At 40.2% G+C, this 19,040-nt stretch overlaps 3 protein-coding genes across 15 annotated transcripts in view; 1 reads left to right on the top strand and 2 right to left on the bottom strand.

Moving 5' to 3' along the window:
• The window catches only part of dnm1a (dynamin 1a), a 65,755-nt gene extending 62,318 nt beyond the window's left edge, over positions 1-3,437 (bottom strand). For 7 of the 13 annotated variants that reach the window (XM_023282795.3, XM_055019056.1, XM_035954028.2 and 4 more), the window contains exon 1: positions 2,995-3,435. In XM_023282795.3, the coding sequence (XP_023138563.1) occupies positions 2,995-3,155 (161 nt within the window). In that variant the 5' untranslated portion in view covers positions 3,156-3,435. Of the gene's footprint in view, positions 1-2,994 lie in introns of all 13 variants that reach the window. The other 6 variants (XM_023282797.3, XM_055019054.1, XM_055019052.1 and 3 more) reach the window with 3 other exon arrangements.
• Positions 3,438-5,535: 2,098 nt separating this feature from the next.
• ciz1a (cdkn1a interacting zinc finger protein 1a) lies at positions 5,536-15,899 on the top strand. Its single transcript, XM_023282806.3, has 16 exons — positions 5,536-5,789; positions 6,256-6,510; positions 7,621-7,748; positions 7,851-8,071; positions 8,865-8,988; positions 9,182-9,269; positions 9,543-9,655; positions 9,803-9,882; positions 10,047-10,253; positions 10,395-10,525; positions 11,424-11,517; positions 11,649-11,753; positions 11,862-11,993; positions 12,120-12,198; positions 12,289-12,410; positions 12,720-15,899. The coding sequence occupies exons 2-16, from the start codon at positions 6,350-6,352 to the stop codon at positions 13,239-13,241; spliced, it is 2,307 nt and encodes a 768-aa protein (XP_023138574.2). The 5' UTR covers positions 5,536-5,789; positions 6,256-6,349; the 3' UTR covers positions 13,242-15,899.
• bbln (bublin coiled coil protein) lies at positions 15,744-18,444 on the bottom strand. Its single transcript, XM_023282808.3, has 2 exons — positions 18,095-18,444; positions 15,744-16,909 (listed from the first exon to the last, which is right to left on the bottom strand). The coding sequence occupies exons 1-2, from the start codon at positions 18,171-18,173 to the stop codon at positions 16,653-16,655; spliced, it is 336 nt and encodes a 111-aa protein (XP_023138576.1). The 5' UTR covers positions 18,174-18,444; the 3' UTR covers positions 15,744-16,652.
• Positions 18,445-19,040: the final 596 nt, after the last annotated feature.

Below are 19,040 nucleotides of genomic sequence, written 5' to 3'. Positions count from 1 at the left end.
CATGTAGACATATCCATAAATTGTCTTTTAGTTAAATGAATTGATATTTTTTTCTATTCACTAGCACCTAAAAGCAGTTAAATGCATCTTTGCCTGTCACTGTACAAGAAAATATTTCAAAAATATCAACAAATTATGCCATTTTGTGACATCATTAAATTGCTGGAACTGATTTAAATTTAGTTCAGCACTTTTCCTCTGTTGTTTTGGAGTTCTCTAGATAATGACAACACATCACCGCTTGAGATGAATTCAGATGAAGAGACACAAAAGGCTGAGAGCTTAAACTGCAATGACAAATATCAAAATGAGCAGCGTAAACACAAAAGACAACAGCTCCTCTCTGCAAGAAAGACACATTATGAAGGTGGGATCAAAAAAACAGCAAAGGGCAGACGATAAAGGGGACCAGACAGATTCGATTAGTATCCTCAGATGTTTGCACACGCCATCAGCGTGACACATCTCAACGGCTTTTGGCTGCCCTTGTCTCTGAGTCACACCTGCTAGACATGCAACAGCAAATTTAATCCACCTGAGAGGAAAAGTGAACAAAGCTCCTTATAGCAGCGTTTTTGGATTCTACAGTTGCTACTTTTTGCACAAATTTGTCTCCTTTTCAAGTTGTTTTCGAGCCACCTGTGCTGCAGAACTGAAATAACCGCATTCCAATTGCCATTTGTACGTCTCCTATACTTTGGTATTGATTGTCTGAGCTAATCATAAGCTGCAAAACCAGATAGAGGGAGGACAAAGCCTGCAGTATGGGAGAGTAATAAAATCAACCACGCTGTTGTTTATTTCTATTGGAAAAAGCAGCATAAAATCGAAAGCAGCTTAATGACAGCCAGAGCGATTACCAGAATAAAAGACTTTCTGAGAGGAATCGATGTGAACGTATTGGAAACACAAAAAGGAAGACAGAGATGGAAAAAAAGACGCCTTGTCACATGTAAACACACACAGTATTGTAAGTGTGCATTGGTTGAGGCTGATAACACGAGCACAATGGGTCGCTGGGGGAGGTGGAAAGCTGGAGGAGCAGGAGGATGGGAGGACCTGAGCGACGTCACTGCAGCTGGATGGGGAGAACGAACACATTAACACATACATAAACGCTGCAGGGTGCTACTTTGCAATCTGTTTGCTGTTACAAGACAGCAAAGACCGCAGGTCTGACTGACACGTGCGAACAAATCATCTGTTTGACACTTTTCCTTGTAATAATGTTTAAATCTTTCCTTCAATCCAACCCACTGGGTCCCCTGGGTAAGGCAGGATAATTAGGCACAAGCTGTTTCTATGACTACAGCTGAGTGAGTGCAACATAGCATGGTCCAATCATGAGCATAAAGAGACTGGCTTAATAGCACTAATTACTCAAAAAAATATATTAAAACAAGGCTGTAAAACAAATTAGAAAAGTGATTAGGAGATGCTGTCAAAAGCTGCTTTTTCAATTATGTTTATGGCAGGTATGAAGGATATTTGAGCTCATTCAGCTGCTCAAATGGAGTTTAATAGGAGCAGAAGTTCATTTACAGGAATGAAAAGTTACAAAGGAGCTGCACAAAATTGGAGAGAGTTTGTAAATTAAAATTTAAAAAATCTGTGGGCGGTGATATTTATTCTTTTTTTTAACTGTTCATTGTGAATCCAACAGTGTTCTTTCTTAAATATCCCAGATGGTAGTGGGTGGCCACAGCATTCACCGCAAAACTGCTCTACAATAACATCACCAGTAGACTCCTCTGACATGTAAAGAGTAGGCGTGCCTCGCTTACTACCAGTTAAGATGAGGATTAGTGGCCATGTGGTGAACTGTGGTAGACCTGTAGATCTACCAGAGAGTGATGGATCAGTTACAAATCTCAAATCGGGTGCTGGATAAACAGATCTTTCCCCCTCCAGCGGGTTAAACAGCATTTTGTCGTGGAATACGCAGGCCTTGTTCAGTGCAGGGGGGGGTTGAGTTGGCTTGGAGCCACAGTATGCCTACACTCTGACCTTGCCTAAGCAGGAAATACTGCTGAATCACACGCTCCATGCACACGGGATTAAACATCTGGGAAACCACCACCCCCCCAAAAGAAAAAATCTTCAGATCAAGTGAAATACAAAGAATGCAGAGCTGAAAAACAAATAGTGGCACCAGAGCTGCTGCCTGCACACAGTAAGCTTCACTTACAGCATTATAAGCACAGGCAGACAGATGGATGAGCTGAGCTGGAAGGGCTCAAAGCTCAGGTGGACTCTCTCTCTGCAAGGTCACACTGCAGCATAACAGATCACATTTGTTCCTCTTGTTTTGTTTCGTATCATCATCATAGTCGTCGTCAGCTCTGGCCGAATGTAAAAAATTAACGTTTGCAAGACTGAAACCTCACAGCAAACATGATTTTGCACCCTTGCCTGCTCAGGATTAAATAGCCTTTGGGCAACAAAACGGTAGCCCTGCCATAAAAACAACACATCCACCAAGCAGCAGCCTGTAACTGTATCTGCTGTTGCAGGAAGTCAGCATCCAAACTGACCCTGCCTCCTCTGGCATGCCTGTCACGGGATTTATTGGGATAAAAAATGGGTGGAAAATGGTTTCTTAACACCAAATTGAGGAACTTTGTACATTTACTCAGCCCTTATAAGCAGATGTGGGTTTTCTTGTTAAATTCCAAGTTATTTAAAGGGGAATTAGTGGTTCCTGAATGCATCATGCAGTAGTTAACAGATAAACTTCACTGGGGATTTATGCAGGCCTAGTCAAATAATCTGCTTGCCTTGGAGCTGTGTTCGTGGAGGAATGCAGAGGTATAAAACGAGCAAACTGCTCGAGGGAAGCCTGTGTGGTGGGTTTAAACCTGCCAGGAAGGGGGATGGGGACGCGTAAAATGAACGTTTCTGCGGCCGCTTTCGTGATGCACCGGGGCGCACCGACATCCACTGCAGCCTGGATGGGGGGGAGGAAAAAAAAAAAAAAAAAAAAAAGCTACTTACTTCCCCACGAAGTTCTCAAGCACCGAGCTCTTCCCCGCACTCTGGCCGCCCACCACGGCGATCTGCGGCAGGTCCAGGTTTGCGTTTTGTCCGATGGCGGAGAAAGCATCCTGCATGCGGTTCACCAGAGGAATCAAATCCTCCATTCCCCGGTTCCCCATCTTTGCGCTGCAAGAGGAAGAAGGGCTGTCTTCCTTGTCAGAGCAGAGACGGGTTTATTTACTGTTTTGAATATATCTATGGATTTTCCTCTTCGTCCCTCCTCGCCACCCTCGGGCGTTTTTTGTATTTTGGGGGGTTTTTGCGCACAGACCGGCTCACTCCTCCGTTGGCTCCCTCATTGACGGCGCCTCCTCGGTGTGTCAGATCACCTCAGCTGTAGGACTCTCTCCGCCACACTCCTCTCCGAACACCGCAGGGGGGTAGGAGGAGGAGGATGAGGATGATCTCTCGTATTTTCTCAGGAGATCCCTGCAGTTCTCCACACGCACCGCTGGGGGGTGACACTGGGGCGCTTCCTCTGTGCAGCCTGTCAAATAGATTTTCTTAAACCTGAGACTGAAATAGAATCTTGTTTGGGAGAAATTAGAGAAGTGTAGATGGGAGACTTGCCATCCAGTTCTTAAATGTGTATGGAGCTGTCTGTGGTGCAGCACCATGTAAGGTGTTGGACCCTGAATCCATAACCTAAACATGCAATATGCATATTGACATATTGTAGGACACTAAAAAAAACAAAACTGTAGATAAAAAAAAAAATCTCACAAAAGTATACTTTTTTCCATAATTACAGTTTTCTCAGTCGTTTTGGTACTTTTCTCGAATCATCCTCGACATTTGCAAAACAGTAAGTGCATTTCTCAAAACTATTCAAATAGAAAAACACCATGGATTATCTGCAAAAGCCAGTCTCTTGCTCAAAATCCTTAGTTCATCTCTCAGAAGTAAATATCTGTGTCAATGAACATGTCAGTGCCATCAGAATGACAAGTGCTTGTGTATGGATAAGACAGTCAAATTACTTAGTCATGTTGTCATTATAACAGTGTACTCTGGAGGGATGTTCTGATCTAAACTGTAGCTAAAGTTCTGATGACAATTATTGTTTGATTCTTGTCATTGCAGGTTGACATTGGACAGATTTCACAGATTGGATAGCTGATGGTTGGACAAAAATCAAATAAAATTCTAACATGTCATAGCCTAACAATAACTGAGAAAAAACCCACTCATCATTCAATAAGAGGTCGTAGTTTGACACACAATATCAGAATTGGAATATCGGTTGATATCAGACCAAAAATGCTGTGTATGCACATTTCCCTTTGTTGGACAAAGTCAAGATTCACCTGGGTGCAATTTACCAATTCAGGACAGATTTAGAAAAAAAGTCCAATGAAAATGTACAGAAATATCCTTGACATATTATGACAACTTGTTCAACCATTTAGCATGTAAAGACTTATGTGATGAACTAATGCCTAAATGTTGTGGAGGGTGAGACTATTCAACAGAGTCCAATTATAATACATTTTGATCAACATGACATAAGCAATTGATAATGTAGGAAACAGCAGATAATCATACATACATAATCATTGCATGGATGTACAACAGCATTTGCAACTTGTTCAAAGAAATGAGAAACTGCTTTTTTGATGTGCACAAGTGACACAATGATGTGAAGATTGAACACGTAGTTTTGAGAATTTCAGTTCTGATCTGAGAGATGTACCAAATCGACTGAGAAAAAACTGTAAAACTAATTCTCTAGTCCTAATTTTACATGAGATAGTGTATAATGTCATATGCCTAGTGATATTTGCATGTGTAAAAGACTATTAAATGATGGATGGATGGATGGATGGATGGATGGATGGATGGATGGATGGATGGATGGATGGATGGATGGATGGATGGATGGATGGATGGATGGATGGATAGATAGATAGATAGATAGATAGATAGATAGATAGATAGATAGATAGATAGATAGATAGATAGATAGATAGATGCAGATGACCGTCCTCCCTCTAAACCTCTCACAGGTTTTCATCTTAATAAATGTTCAAGTGATCCAATATTTGAAAACAGTTTAATCTGAAATATCAAAGCTTTGTTTTGCTAGTAATCATCTGCTGACTCTGGTGACCTTTTCCATAAAACTGCATATAAAATAGTTGAAACTAGCCCCACCTGCAGCAGCTACAACAGTAACTGATGCTACTTATTTACTATTAATGATCTAATCAATTCACATATGGTAACATAAAGAGACAAAATTTTATTTTTACTTTAATGCTTTCTATACATTTGGTGCTAATATCCAGGTACTTCACCTGAAGGAGCATTTTTATGTTTATTTTATGTTTTGTTTTTTGTTTTTTTACATTGTTGTTTGGGTACTTTTATTAGTACTTTAGCCAAAAATCTGGATACTTCTTCCATCTTTACTGTTTAATAATACCTAGCAGGCTTTACAAGTGCAAAATGTAGAGCCATAAAGCCATAAACGTTCGTTAAATGTTTGAGAAAGAAACAGTCATGTCCAATCAAAATGAATGAACCTACATTACCTATAAGTGCTGCTTATTATGCAGACGCCAATCTTCAGACGGCCGTTAGGGGGCAGCGTCCACCGGCTTCAGCAGGTTTGGGTTTCTGCTTTATGCGAGTTGCACCGCGGACGTGACAGCGAATATTTACCTCCGAGCGAGGATTTCAGTCGAACACTCAGCAAACGTCGCCGCCTTCCGCTTCGAGAAGTCCGTGGCAACAACTGCTGGAGGTTTAAGGTAAAATGGAGAAAGTTCCTGCAGAGGCGCGTCCAGTTTATGTGTGGGCTAGCTAGCTAGTTGAGGCTAGGCTAAGCTAACTCGCTGGGTTCAATAACAGCGCGGTGGCTAATGAAACATTAGCTTCGTTCATTTCATGGCAGGTGTAGCTGTACTTTATTTACAAATTCCGAATTAATGCTTCTTGTGTTTTTGGAATAACACTTCCATTTTGCAAAAAAAGTGGCTAACACACTGTACTCGTCCTAACACTGGCTAGGTAAGGGAAATAAAGTCAATCTAGCAAAACACAAAAGTAAATTATTGTTAGCTCACTTGCTAACATTAGCCAATTGTAATCATGAAATACGAGAGCGACCTGTTGTCTCAAGAGGTGCTATCTGTTTGTCAGTGTGTCTTTACAGCATTGAGTTATTCTGACAGCATAGCACGATATCACAAAAGCTATGTTCTTCCTCCGGTCTAGGGTTGTCATCTTTGCAGCGGCGTCAGACGTTGGCACCTCACACCTGCGGGTCTGACAACTCGGTGCAACGTAGCGGAGGAAAATACAGACCGTGATGTTCAATCCACACATCCATCAGCAGCAGCAGCAACAACAGCAACAGTTTCACCAGCACCTGCGGCAGCTACAGCAACTTTTCCAGCAGCAGCCCCCGCCTCCTCCGCCGCCACAGCCGCCTCCGGGACACCATGTCCCCCATCACCACCAGACGCCGCGGTAAGCCCGTTAACGCCAGACCGGGGATTACGCAGGGCCCTCCAGATCACAGATGTGCTAACCGGTGGTGGCCGAGCCAGAGGCCCTGTCACCACACCACCTACAAAAACTACGTTTATGGTTTCAGACATTAGATTTAGTGTGAAACTGTGTGAGATATGTATTCTACGTTGAACTACTGCCATGCTCTGTTATCTACCCTGCCCTGAGGCAGTGTTTACAAACTGCCTGTTATAAAAAACGCTGTTGAAAGATTTCTGGCTTCAGACCAAAAATATAATCACATCACCTTTGTTCTGGCCTCCTGGCACTGACAACTAATGCAAAGTCAGAGCCTAATTCAGTCACCTGTAGTTAAAGTAACACGCGGGTTTGTGTCAAGTTAGCTGTTAGAATTTATTCCTCAATTTTTAATCCTCATTAAACTTCAGCAGGCATGTCCTCATGATATTACCAAAAGCCAATTTGGTATTATCATAGAGACTTTTAATGCTGTGCCTTTTTTAATCATGCTATCTTTAAGTGCTACTCTCCAGGTGTTTGTTTATTTGGTCTTATTTACTTAGGATTACAATACACTGGGTGACTGAGAATCTCTACAGACATTTGGCCGTATTTACTTTAGCCATTTAGGAAACCAACCTGTTATTATTTAGAACCTCTTTATTGTTCTTATTTAATTCAGCACTGTAGAAATATTCTGTATTGGCCTTCATTTGAGAAATGTATTCATCGCAGTTATAAATGTCTTTTTTTTTTGTCACATTCATTGAGTGCCAAAAATAATTTGTTGTTTGCTTTGTACTGATTTGGGAGGAAGATGGCTTTTGATGAAGGCTATACAGTCTATGTCAGAGCTGACTGGTTCAGAACATAAGCGTGAGGAAACGAGAAAATATATAAATATTAACCATATTGTGAAATATTTTTATTAGCAGCTTCCATTTGCATTTGGTGTGAACTTCTACGTGCATGTGTCTGTCTCAAGTAAAGGTTTAATTTTGTTTTCCATTCAGTATTTAAGACAAGGATGCTAGCTCATTGCAAAACATTATGGATATGCATGAAATGAAGGCCATGTAAAATATTTCTTTTGTATTTGTTACCCAGAGCCCTTCCCGTTCCTCCTCAGACAGCCCCTCCTCCCAGGATGGTCAACCTCTGCCAGGCTACCCAGACGACTATCATCGCCCCCAATCCTATGCTGCAGGGCGCCATCCTGATGCAGCAGATGCAGGGTACAGTTTGGATTATAGTATAAACGTGGTCTCATAGATATGATTGTTGGGTTCTAATTTTTTTTAAGCATTCATCTCCTTTTATGCCTTGCTGTCATCTAGGTAACATGCGGGGCTTTGGAATGGGCGGGCAGCAGTTCAGACAGTTCTTCGCTGCAGGGGCCCGATCGTCCCTTCTCGGGCCCGTTCCCATGGGCATGGCCATCAAATCTCCGATGATGGGTTTCCCAGCTGCACGACCCTTTCACCCACACCCTCGCTACTACAACAACAGCAACACCATCACCACCACAGCTCCCTCTGCCTCTTCCACCTTTACCACAGTAATTAAAACAGCATCATTATAATAACTATAAGCTGTGCAGAGGTTTTCTCTACAGCTATTATGATTCGCAGTGAATGAGCAACTGGCAAATGCAGCAAGATTTCATGATAGGCGCAGTCAGAAGCACTCGGAGTGTTTGTTGATTCGTGTAAATTTCCATAATGATTTGACTTAAATATGTCTTTAATGAAGGGATGTGTCACCCAAAAGAACCAGAATCGATTATTATATCTTTTTTGCGGACAGCACTGGAAGAATTATTGTATTTATTTGATTGCTTTAAGCAAATATGCCTAAGTTATTCCGTTTCAACTTCTTATATCTAAATGTTTACATTTTTATATAAATACAAGTAAATTTGTGGATTTGGGGTTTTGGCTAATTGAGAGGACTGTTTTTCAAAATATTCACAGTTGATTGAGGAAATAATAAACAAATGAATCAGACTTTCATGAGAGCAGGATACAGTAATTGTTTATTTTAATGTCCTCAGTTAAATTGAATAAATAAAGTCAGAACTTAGTCTTGAAAAGACTGGTGGAGCTCTCAAATGGTTTTACCTGATCTGATTAAATTTTTTTTAAAAATAATTAAAAGGAGCTCAGCACAAATTATTTCACCCCCAGATGCAATAATACATTTTATTCTTTGTCACCTTCTTGTATCAAACAGTTATTTTGATTTTAGATACAGAATTAGAATCAATTGTATCTTGTGCTTTATAAAAACCTGTAATTTATGTTAATGCGTATTTAATGTGCATTATATTTGTTATCTGTCTCTGTGTGCAGGATGCTGCAGCTCGCCAGCCAGACAGGAAGAGAGACAGTGAGCAGATGGCAGCAGGCAGCACAGACGACCAGCCAGCAGCATCCACCAGTACCAGTGATGAAACTACTGACAAGACTCAGACAGGTAGAGCTGCGATTCAGCCAGTACTGAAACGTGTTCATTGTTTGGGAATGGAACTTGACAGGAAATAGCACGAGCTAAACGCTGTGTTACTTAATTTGTACACTTAAGTACTAAAGAATACACACCTGGATAAAATTAGTGGTCGATATGCCTTTGTGTGTTTTACCTTTGGTTTTGCATTTTCTGCCCACAGATGGTGCTGTGGGAGGAGTGGAAGAGCCCACTCAGATCTCCGAGGAGCAACTTGGAGAACCTGTAGTGAAGAGGCAAAGGACAGAGGGGTGGGGAAACCATACTTTATTCCTAGTAGTTGAGCTTTTTATCTCAGAAAATCTGTAATCTGTAGAAATAACAAATGCTTAATCAAAAAATAAAAATAGTGGGTGCTGTGTTTTGCAGAGGATATTTTCCACCAATAGAGAGAAAATTCAGGTTATAGAAATGTCACTATTCACTTATTTGAAATTTATAGAATTAAAGAAGGCACTGTGGAAACCTTAATACTTATTGCTTAATTACAAATCCTCGACCTTTGTGCCTTTTTTTCCCTTCAGGTCAGACAGACCCAAAGAACAGTGTTCTGTTGAGGCTGTCAATATTCCAGATACAGATGGGGAAGTTCTTTCCTCAGAGTGTAACAGCAACACAGAGGACACTCAGCCTGAAGGTAAAGCACATAAACCTAATGGTCAGTTTAGAAAATAGATCTTTCATGTCCCAAAAATCCTAAAAGTTCATCCACATAGTGACAGTTAGCTAATCTCAATTCAAATGAACACTTACTGCATGTTTCTCTCCTCTGACCTTTTCCTAGACTGCATTGCTCTGGAGGATGGAGGCTCTACAGGGGGATCAGATGTTGTTGAAACAATAGAGGAGACGAGAGCTGTTGAGGTGAGGGGAGTCCATCGTTGAAAATGATTTTTATGTAACTAATGACTGCAAATAACACTAATTCATATTAGGCTGTGTGTCAGTGAGCAGTATTTGCTAAATTCCTATTTATGTCTGACATAACTCGGTTAAATAAATGCACACGTCTGACGTCCTCTCTGTAGATGCACAGCTGTTTGTCGGCCCCATCACCCTCTGGCAAACAGACTGACGATCACCAGCAGGTTAATTTACCAGCAGAAGAGGCTTCACAGGACAAAGATGCCTCTTTGGCATCACCAGACAACCAGGATGAAGAAGAGGAGGGTGTAGCTGACGGCTCAAACAAGTTCTACTGCTACCTTTGCAGCATTACCTGCCACAACCAGCAAGTAGGTTGAACAGACACACCGATATACTGTAATAGTGAATAGTACATCATTGTTTTTGTTGATGGGCCATGCAGCAAATTCCAAATTAATTTCCATAACTCTCTACTTCTGCCTTTAATGTTCTCTCCTGTGTTTTTGTAGAACTTCAGGAGTCATATGAATAGCATTTCCCACCAGCAAAGGATGATGGAGATCCAACACATGAGCAACGCCTGCTTGGTCACCCTGCTGCCACGAGTGCAGGAGTCTCTACAGGGAGCAAACAAAGATGGGTCAGTTTGAAATACATTGATGTGTCTTGCCTTGTGTTTTGTGTTCTTGTTTTGGAAAACCATTGCAAGTAAGATATGAGGTATTTACACGTTTTTATTTTATCCGTAACAGGCAAACTCCTTGTTTTCCACTGTATCATATTTAGTTTAACCATCTGAACCCCAAAACCCACTAGCAAGATTGGAAGAAACGCCAAAAGTAAACTGTTTCTCAGAGGCAGAAACTGTATAAGCAAAAGGAATCTTTGGATTTTGAACTTTCATGCAGTTAGGAAACTTAAGCTCAACTAAGCCTAAAATCATGATATCTAAATAAAACCATTGTAATCTCCATGTCTAATTTTAATATTCACCAACAACAAATTATTTCTCTCACCAGATTCTATATAAAAAAAATTCCTGTTCACCTTGGCACAACTCCAAACCCATTAGTGGCTGCAGCCAACAGTCACATGCCAAAAACTCTAGGAGTGTTTGGCTGAATTGCAGGCTGTATTTACACAGAGCAGATAGGAGATAAGTATGGAAGCAATATAAAAATGTAAACAGTAAAATATCTGTAGAATGTAGAGTCACCATTTTTCCTGTGTTGGTAACACTTGTAGGCACCAATAAAGTTGTTCTTGTTTTTTCTTTACTTATGATTTATGATATTATAACTTTGGTGTACTGCAACAACCAGAACATTTTGAATTGTGTACTTTCAGCCATGGTTGCACTTTATCCATAGAAGTGCAGGACTTTATGTTACTGTGAAAAATTAGCCCACAGTAGGTAAAAATATTATGCAGGAAACACCAAGAAACCACTCAGGGTTCAGAGGGTTAGAAACACAGAAGGAGGGTTTTAAAAAGAGAACATGGTCTTTATGACTAATGTTGGTCTGTGTTCTCTGCAGAGAGAAAAAATCCGACTCGAAGCGTTGGTGTGCCACCTGTCACACTCACTTCACCAATAGCGTCACGGACCACTGTCGCACAGAGGAGCACAAAGTAATCACTGCTCACTTTCTACTACAAATAAACACATTTCAAGAGTTCAAGAAATATTACAAAATGTCTTGGAAAGAAATGCTTTTCTTGTTGCTCTATTGAGAATCTGCTGTCACTCTGCCTCTCTGCAGCTTGCCAGTAGAATAGACATGTCCTCCTGCTCAATCTGCAAGAAACACTTCAAGAACTCACAGATGTTTTTAGAGCACTTGCAGTCGCAGGAGCATAGACAGAAGGTAGAAAACATATCTGCGTTTTATCTTCCCGATTTAGGCGTCAACAAGTTTTCTTTAAAGGTGAAAATGGAATGCAGCTTCATAATTGTGCTTGTTACTGTTTAATAGCTCCAGGAAACGGGCTGTGAGGCCTTGGCCAAGCTGACTGCCCTGGATACCGATGGCTTTTCATTAGAAGAGGAGGAAGGAAATGAGATGGAGGAAGTAGAGGAAAGACAGAGTATTGAAGGAGACAGACAGGTGATTTGTTTATAATTTCCTCCAAAGACATAATCACAACATTTGCATTTGATTGAAATGAAATTACAATCCCAGATTCTGTGAAGTTTAATATCACTTTGTACAGTAACATTTTTACTGCTACAGGATGGCTGGCCCTCCCTGAAAGAAGTGACTCTAAACGACATGGCCAGTGATGAGCAGTATGACCCTGACACAGTCTATGGTCCGTGACCAACTCCTGATCTTGCACTGATTGCAGCTGTTTTTTTTGATGCAACACATCTGAGTGAAACTCTTATTTCCTTAATTACAGGGTCCAGTTTTTTGGTTCCAGTATCAGGTTTCATCTGCAGACTCTGCAGCAAGTTTTTCAACTTTGAATCTTCTGCACCACACACCCACTGCAAATCACTGAAGCACTTTGAGAACCTAAAGGTGAGCTTTTAATGTCTTCATTATCATTTAGTGGGTAGCTAATATAACTAAATATCTGTCGTCCAAATGAAAATAAACTAAAACTGGTACTTATTGAAGGAATTCAAGCTCAACTTAACTAGATTGATAATATTGATGTTCAGCATAGAAGAGATGTTTCCATTGTATTTTATTAATTGCATAATGCCCAATCCAAGTATACCTGTGCTCTTAAATGGCCAGTGTGTCCATTAATGTACTGGAAAATGAATATGTTATGAAGTGTATTCTGTAGATTTACTGTAGTATTTTTCTCCTTTTGTTTCTCAGAGCTACAGAGTGGTAGTAAGTCAAAAAGGTGAAGCTGTTGAGTCCTCTGGAGAATCTCTCCAAGCTGCAGACAGCCTCAGGCCTGCAACAGACACCACCAGAGACTGTTCAGATGAAAATTTGCTCTCGGATGATGCAGGTTTAGCGACAGACACAAGCCCCAAGCACCCCACTATCACGCTCACTCGGCTGAAAGCGCAGAAAGAAAACCAGCAAGCAGAACCAGAACTGACCTCACAGGATTCCACCTCCGTCTCAGCGACCAGCACTAATGATGCAGACCTCAGTCTCCATCACGAGGAGGAACAGAACACATCCCAGGTGTCTTCGGATCAGGAGAATCCTGCTGAGCTGCCTGCTGGCAGCACTGAGGAGGCAAACTCAGAGCCAGGAGCTCCTGAGCAGGGGGCTAATGAAGAGGAAGAGAAGGAAGCTCCTGCTGGCCCACGTAAAAATATTGGCACTGGGAAGGCAAAAGCCACACCTAAACGCAGGTCAGGGAGAGCCGCAAACAAACGCTGAGTCAAAGATATGATGTAGAAGGGAAAGAAACCTGGTACAATCACAGCCACAGGACAGGATGTGAGTTTACGTGACGAGGTGCTTTCATGGACCAGAGACCAAGAAGTCAACAGCCCAACCTCTCTCCATGCTGGAAAGTCAGAAATAAACACGCCTACAATTAGGAAGACTCTGACGGGTGAATCACGGTGGAACAGGACTTCATGTGAACTGCTCTCCCAGGATGGGAAATTAATAGCTATGAAATACAGGTTAACATTCTTGATTTTTGGTAAGGATCCAAGTTGGAAACTGGTGTGTCTTTGTGTAGGCCAACCTCCACCTTATGAAGTATGTGCATCCGGTCTTTTCAGTATTTCCCAATCAATAGAAATTGCAGTTATGTTGCCCAAATGAATGATAAATGTTTAATTTTTTTAATAAGGAGAAGCTCCGTGTATAATGCAAAATGCCGTGTCTCAGTTTCACACTATATACTACATCTGCGCAGGTTGTGGCTAGTTTTTAATGCATACATACCAATGAATTATATTTATGGTTTTAAAAAATTATATTTGAACTTCCAAGAGCCAAACTATTACATTCTTGGGTACACGTTTTGTTGTCTAATTGTGAAGTGTAACTAGCATCATAACAAAATCATAGTTTCACATGCACTGATATTGGATCATTTTCTTCGTATAATTAGCATTTCGCAAAAAGCACCACTGCACTGAAGTACAGCCTCTCAGGGCCCATAGTGTTTGTTTTCTAACTGCAAAAATGGTAAAATGTGGCACGTATACTGTATCCTACAGTGTACTTTACGGTGTATACAAGTAGTATGTAGTGTGAAATTAGGGCATAGTATTTACAAATCACACAAGCGGAGTACAGTTTTAATTTATAGCCAGAATTACAAATGTGGTTTGACATGAATTTTCTAAATACATGGATGTGGATAAATCAGCATTTTTTCCCCCAGTTTAAATGTATAAATGCTCTGCCCCCTAAATAAAGCAGATTTTAAATGTTGCTGGGTTTGAGAAAGGATGCTAGCTTGTAGATGTTCTCTGTGACTGGTTCACCCAAATGTTAATTTTCCACCCTGCTATCCTTGAGGATCAGGAGGTTTGATGAGGGCTCATTGTCAGCTTTTGCTAATTCTCCTGCTAGGTAGATGATTGTTAGTATAACCTTCAAGTGTAGAGGACTGTACTGATGGTAAAGTGGAGACATTTTCCACGTAGCACACGCTTTTAGCAAGCTGAAATGTAGAATGTAACTAAATTAAGTGTTTGGGCAGGTGACATCTTTTGGTTTTAATTTTTTTTTTTTTTATAAAGTGTTAAAATGGTATATTGGCCTGAGTATTGAGAAATGCTGATTCTTGAGTCTGATCACAGCGTGGTTCAGGGCATTTTATCTTTTTGTTTTAATTAGTTGTTGACATTTCGGATTCGAGTTGATGTGGTGTTTGGGGCATAAAAAGGTTGTCAGCTGCTGTTGCATTTTCACTTAAAAACGGTTCTACACACATTCTTATTGGCCTAATATCTGCAATAGCAAAGGTTTGGGGAGGTTTTTTTGTATAATGAAGAGTTCAAAAGTCGTAAAGCAATCTGCAGACAGTCATATGAAAAGAGTCTGACTGTGTATTAAAATGTTAAAGGGGCTCTTAAAGACCAGCAGCAGACAGCTTCATCTGTGTATCTGAATCAAGAAATAGGAGGCTTCTGCTATTAATCAGGCACTGAATCTAACTTATGAGCTCCTCGCTTCATGTCTGCATATTGCGAATTTTTACACTTGGAAGGTTTCGGCTGTTTCAAGCTCAGAATCCATAAATATAGAAGCATTTGCATAGAATGGATCATGCCAGCACTGCAGAGGTTTCATGCAAAATCACACTTGGTGTCACATGCCGATGGGATGTTTGTTTTTTCACATTTTAATGGACTTAAAATGCTTCTACATGCATTCACAGCACAACAATATTGTTAAGGGTGTTTATTTGACTCCAGTTTACTTTGTTTTCCCCTCTCATTGAAGGTTATTTAAGTTGCTATACACTGGATAGAGGGAAATACATTTGAGTTAATGGTCCGAAATTGCTTTCAAAGAAAATTCTTGAAGTGTAAAGAATCCTTGCAAACTTTCAACTCCTGATTTGAAGCACCAGTAACATACAGTAGATGATCCCGGTTACAGATAATAGATTTGATTGTGGCATGTCTGAGATTGCAAGCCACTGCTAGGATGTGAATTGGGATTGTGTCACTTCCTCTTGCATGACCAGTGTGCTGTTCTGGAAACATTTCATGCTCCGTGTAAGAGAAGGATATTTTAAAGTGGGTGACACATGTAGCAACTCTCACAGTGGCGACTGTCACATGATTAGTATCGTTTTGAGTTCTGAAGGAACAAGACATGATCTGAAGTGTACTTTTAAGCTCTGAAACCGAAGGGAGCAGGAGAGGGAGAGGAAAAAGGACATGTAAAGGATAATTTCAAACAAATCTGTATGTTTCTTATTGTATTTTTATTCAGCTACTGACAAATTGAGATGAACAAACAGGTGATGTTTTCTAACTGCTGGAAGTTTAATGTATTTTTGGATGTTTGTTTTCCGTTTGGGAGTCATCTTAATTTATATTAAAATGTCTGACAATTCCCACACTTTCTTGACTTCATTTTTTATATCTCATAGTTTAAGATAAACACATACTTTTTAAACTTATCCTAAAGAGAAACAAAACAAGTGTAGCTGAACCAAACATTACAATACACTAAGAGACATCGGGAATGTTACATATTTACTTTTGGGACAGTACCGTAGTTACAGCGAATAAAGCTTTTACAAAGCCAATGCAAACATTAAATACATCTTGAATAAATCTAGAAATCTAATCAATGGCATTCAAATCTCTTGCTCCAGAAAAGACAAAACCCCATTATTTAGATCAAACATAATTGATTTTTAAGAGCCGACTAATCCTAGGACAAATTCTGTAATTTGAGCTTTTTTTAAAAATAAATATCTGCATTTTTTTATTGGCATTTTAAAAAATCTTTTAACACATTTCTCTGCATTAAAGTTGTGATTTTCATCTTTCACATGAACCTGAACAAATCTCTGGACACAAGTGAGCTTTTTTTTTTTGTACTTTGCAACACATTTGACTTTTGTTTTCTTAAGTCTGCAATGGAATGCTAAGTAACAGTGATGTCCAGCCTGTAGGAGAAGCTGCTGTAATCTATTCAGAAGCCACACATCAGCACAATTCATCAAGGAAGAACTGCCGTGTAAATTGACGGATGAATCGGACAGGTATGACTGCAGATCAGAGGTCACTAGTCCAACACACAGAGGTCAGGAGTTCAGTCATAATTATTTCTATCCCTGCTTCTTATCGAAGTCAACCCTCTGACCTACTCGTTCTTGTCAGTCATTTGTGAGCCTTCATCATCCTTGTTCTGGTCTTCGTTGCTGGGTGAGGACGAGTCACCACCTGCAGGACAGTCCTCCTGGTCATTGGGGCTGAGCAGCTGGGCCCTGAAGTCCAGACGAGCCTGCCGGTTTGACTCCAGCAGTTCATGCAGTTTGCCATTAAGCGCATCGTTGCGCTCTTCAAGGTCGTCGAGATAGGAGTTGATCTGATCTAGCATCGAGTTGACGGCAATGTACTCTGTGGATGAGCAGCAGAGAGATTAGTTGGTTCGGTCAGGCTACATAAAGAGCTTCTATCACAGAGTAAACAGACACTAAATATATATACTGGACAAAAATACGAATGCAGAATTTAATATTATAGTACATGCTGTCCGTATTTATTGTCCCAGCACACAGCATATATGCGACATAATGAAACACTCAAGTAGGCACTATTTTGGAAATGATAACAGGCAGATAAAGAGTGGAATCATAGACAAGAAATCACAAGTCACTAAAGAATTACACATTTATGATGCATACAGTTACATTGGCTGTAGATGCTGTAAAGCTTGTGAAATGTCCCACTCTTCCTGAAGGGCTTTGTGAAGTTACTGGAAATTCTGGAGGACAGGATCATGTCGTTGGATATGTCTATCCAAAGCTGTCTTAGATGGCAGGTGGTGAAGATTTGGACATCCACGTGTCTGGCTGACTACGGACCTAACTGACATACCAGCATCCAGCAGGCCAAAAGCTCATTCTCTGCACTTTAAGGTGGCATTTTATAGTCACAGGTCAAAGGAGTGTCTGTGTACTGCTCTAATTATTGTCCTTTAATAATTACTCAGTATATTTTAGATTGTATCAATTTATATACAGTTGATAGATAACAATAGATAGATGTAATTTAAACAGGATTAATGCTGTCAAAGTGACCAATATTTGACTTGCTGTACCTATTAGAAACTGTATTATTTGATGTGAAAATGGCTTGCATGGATAAATAAAACTAGAAAATGAACATCTGTATAAAAGATGTGAGACCCAATGGAAATAGACAACAAATTTGGACCAATCCTGCACTTTAGAGCTGTTAACAACATATACCAGTAGCATAGTGGTGCCTTTTTAAACACATTTCATGCAATATTTATTTCTACAGTATTGAATGGATGAGTTTTTTTGGGATCTGATGAAGGTCCTCAGCAGCACTGATGCTACCTGTCCTATAATGTATATATATAATTATTTTATTCAAACAGATAGTAGACAGTAGAACTACAATGAAACAAACAGCTTTAATGAGTTTGTAGGTTTTGGCTAAAATAACCTCCAAAACCACCAGAGTAGCTCAGTGAAGTCAGTTTTCGGGCTGACTTCATCTTTTACTGCAGTAATTATTAACATCCATTACAATGAATGGACAAACGCTCGTTACCTTCTTCGCCAAATTCATCCTCGTCGTCGATGATACCATCGTCAGCGCAGACGTTTGGATCTCCATTTGGCCCAGACATTATTTAAATATCCACGCGTTTTAACTTTGTGACAAAAACAGTTACGTTAGATAGCGCTCCTGTTATACTGTCAAGCTAGCTAGCTAACTAGCATTAGTACAGGCCCTGTACGAGAAGCTGTTCAAACTAAACAAAAGTAACAATATATGTGCTATCTAGGGTCTAGTTTAACGTTATCTTCAGATACAATATCCAGGAGACGCTCTAAGACAGAGTCAGTTAGCTAGCTTGACATTTTAGCAAACGTCAAGTATTTATTTATTGCACCAATGAATTCTGGGAGAATGTAGGCGGGGTTAACTCCAAAGTAAGATGTCTCACTATGTGTAGATTATCAGATGGCTAGTTGAGTGAAAATATGTTCAATTTTGCACCACAAGGGATTTGCAAATCTGTATTATTTTACTATCATTAATGCCCGTTTCCGAGCATGGCGCAGCTTTTAAGTTTTGTCACCTCTACAGTTTATTTCTAATCTGTATTTATGGTTTCGCTAAATACAAGCAGAGTGAGCTCTCTTCCTTCAACAACCTCTTTGATGATGAACTGACAGTCAGCTGACTGGACTCAGTGAACGCCTGACTTGAGCCTATTAACGTTTATTTTTGCACTGTGGCTGAAAATTACCGCATTTAGAGCCAATTCTGTGCAGATTTAAATTCATTGATGTGTCTCTGGTTTATTTTGTGCAGTTTTACACGTGTTCACTCAGTTTATCTCATTCATTTCCCTGCTAGCGCTACTGAAAACCTCTACCGCTACTTGATTTTCTTTAATATTGATTAAATCAAAAGCTCGTGTGACAACCGCCATGATGATAGGATAAAACTTGATCATTTCGTCTAAGCTGCCTTTCCTTGCTTTGAT

Source organism: Amphiprion ocellaris, chromosome 17 (genome assembly GCF_022539595.1).
Source record: "Amphiprion ocellaris isolate individual 3 ecotype Okinawa chromosome 17, ASM2253959v1, whole genome shotgun sequence".
Lineage (NCBI taxonomy): Eukaryota > Metazoa > Chordata > Actinopteri > Pomacentridae > Amphiprion > Amphiprion ocellaris.
This window is presented reverse-complemented; position numbering and strand designations above follow the sequence as displayed.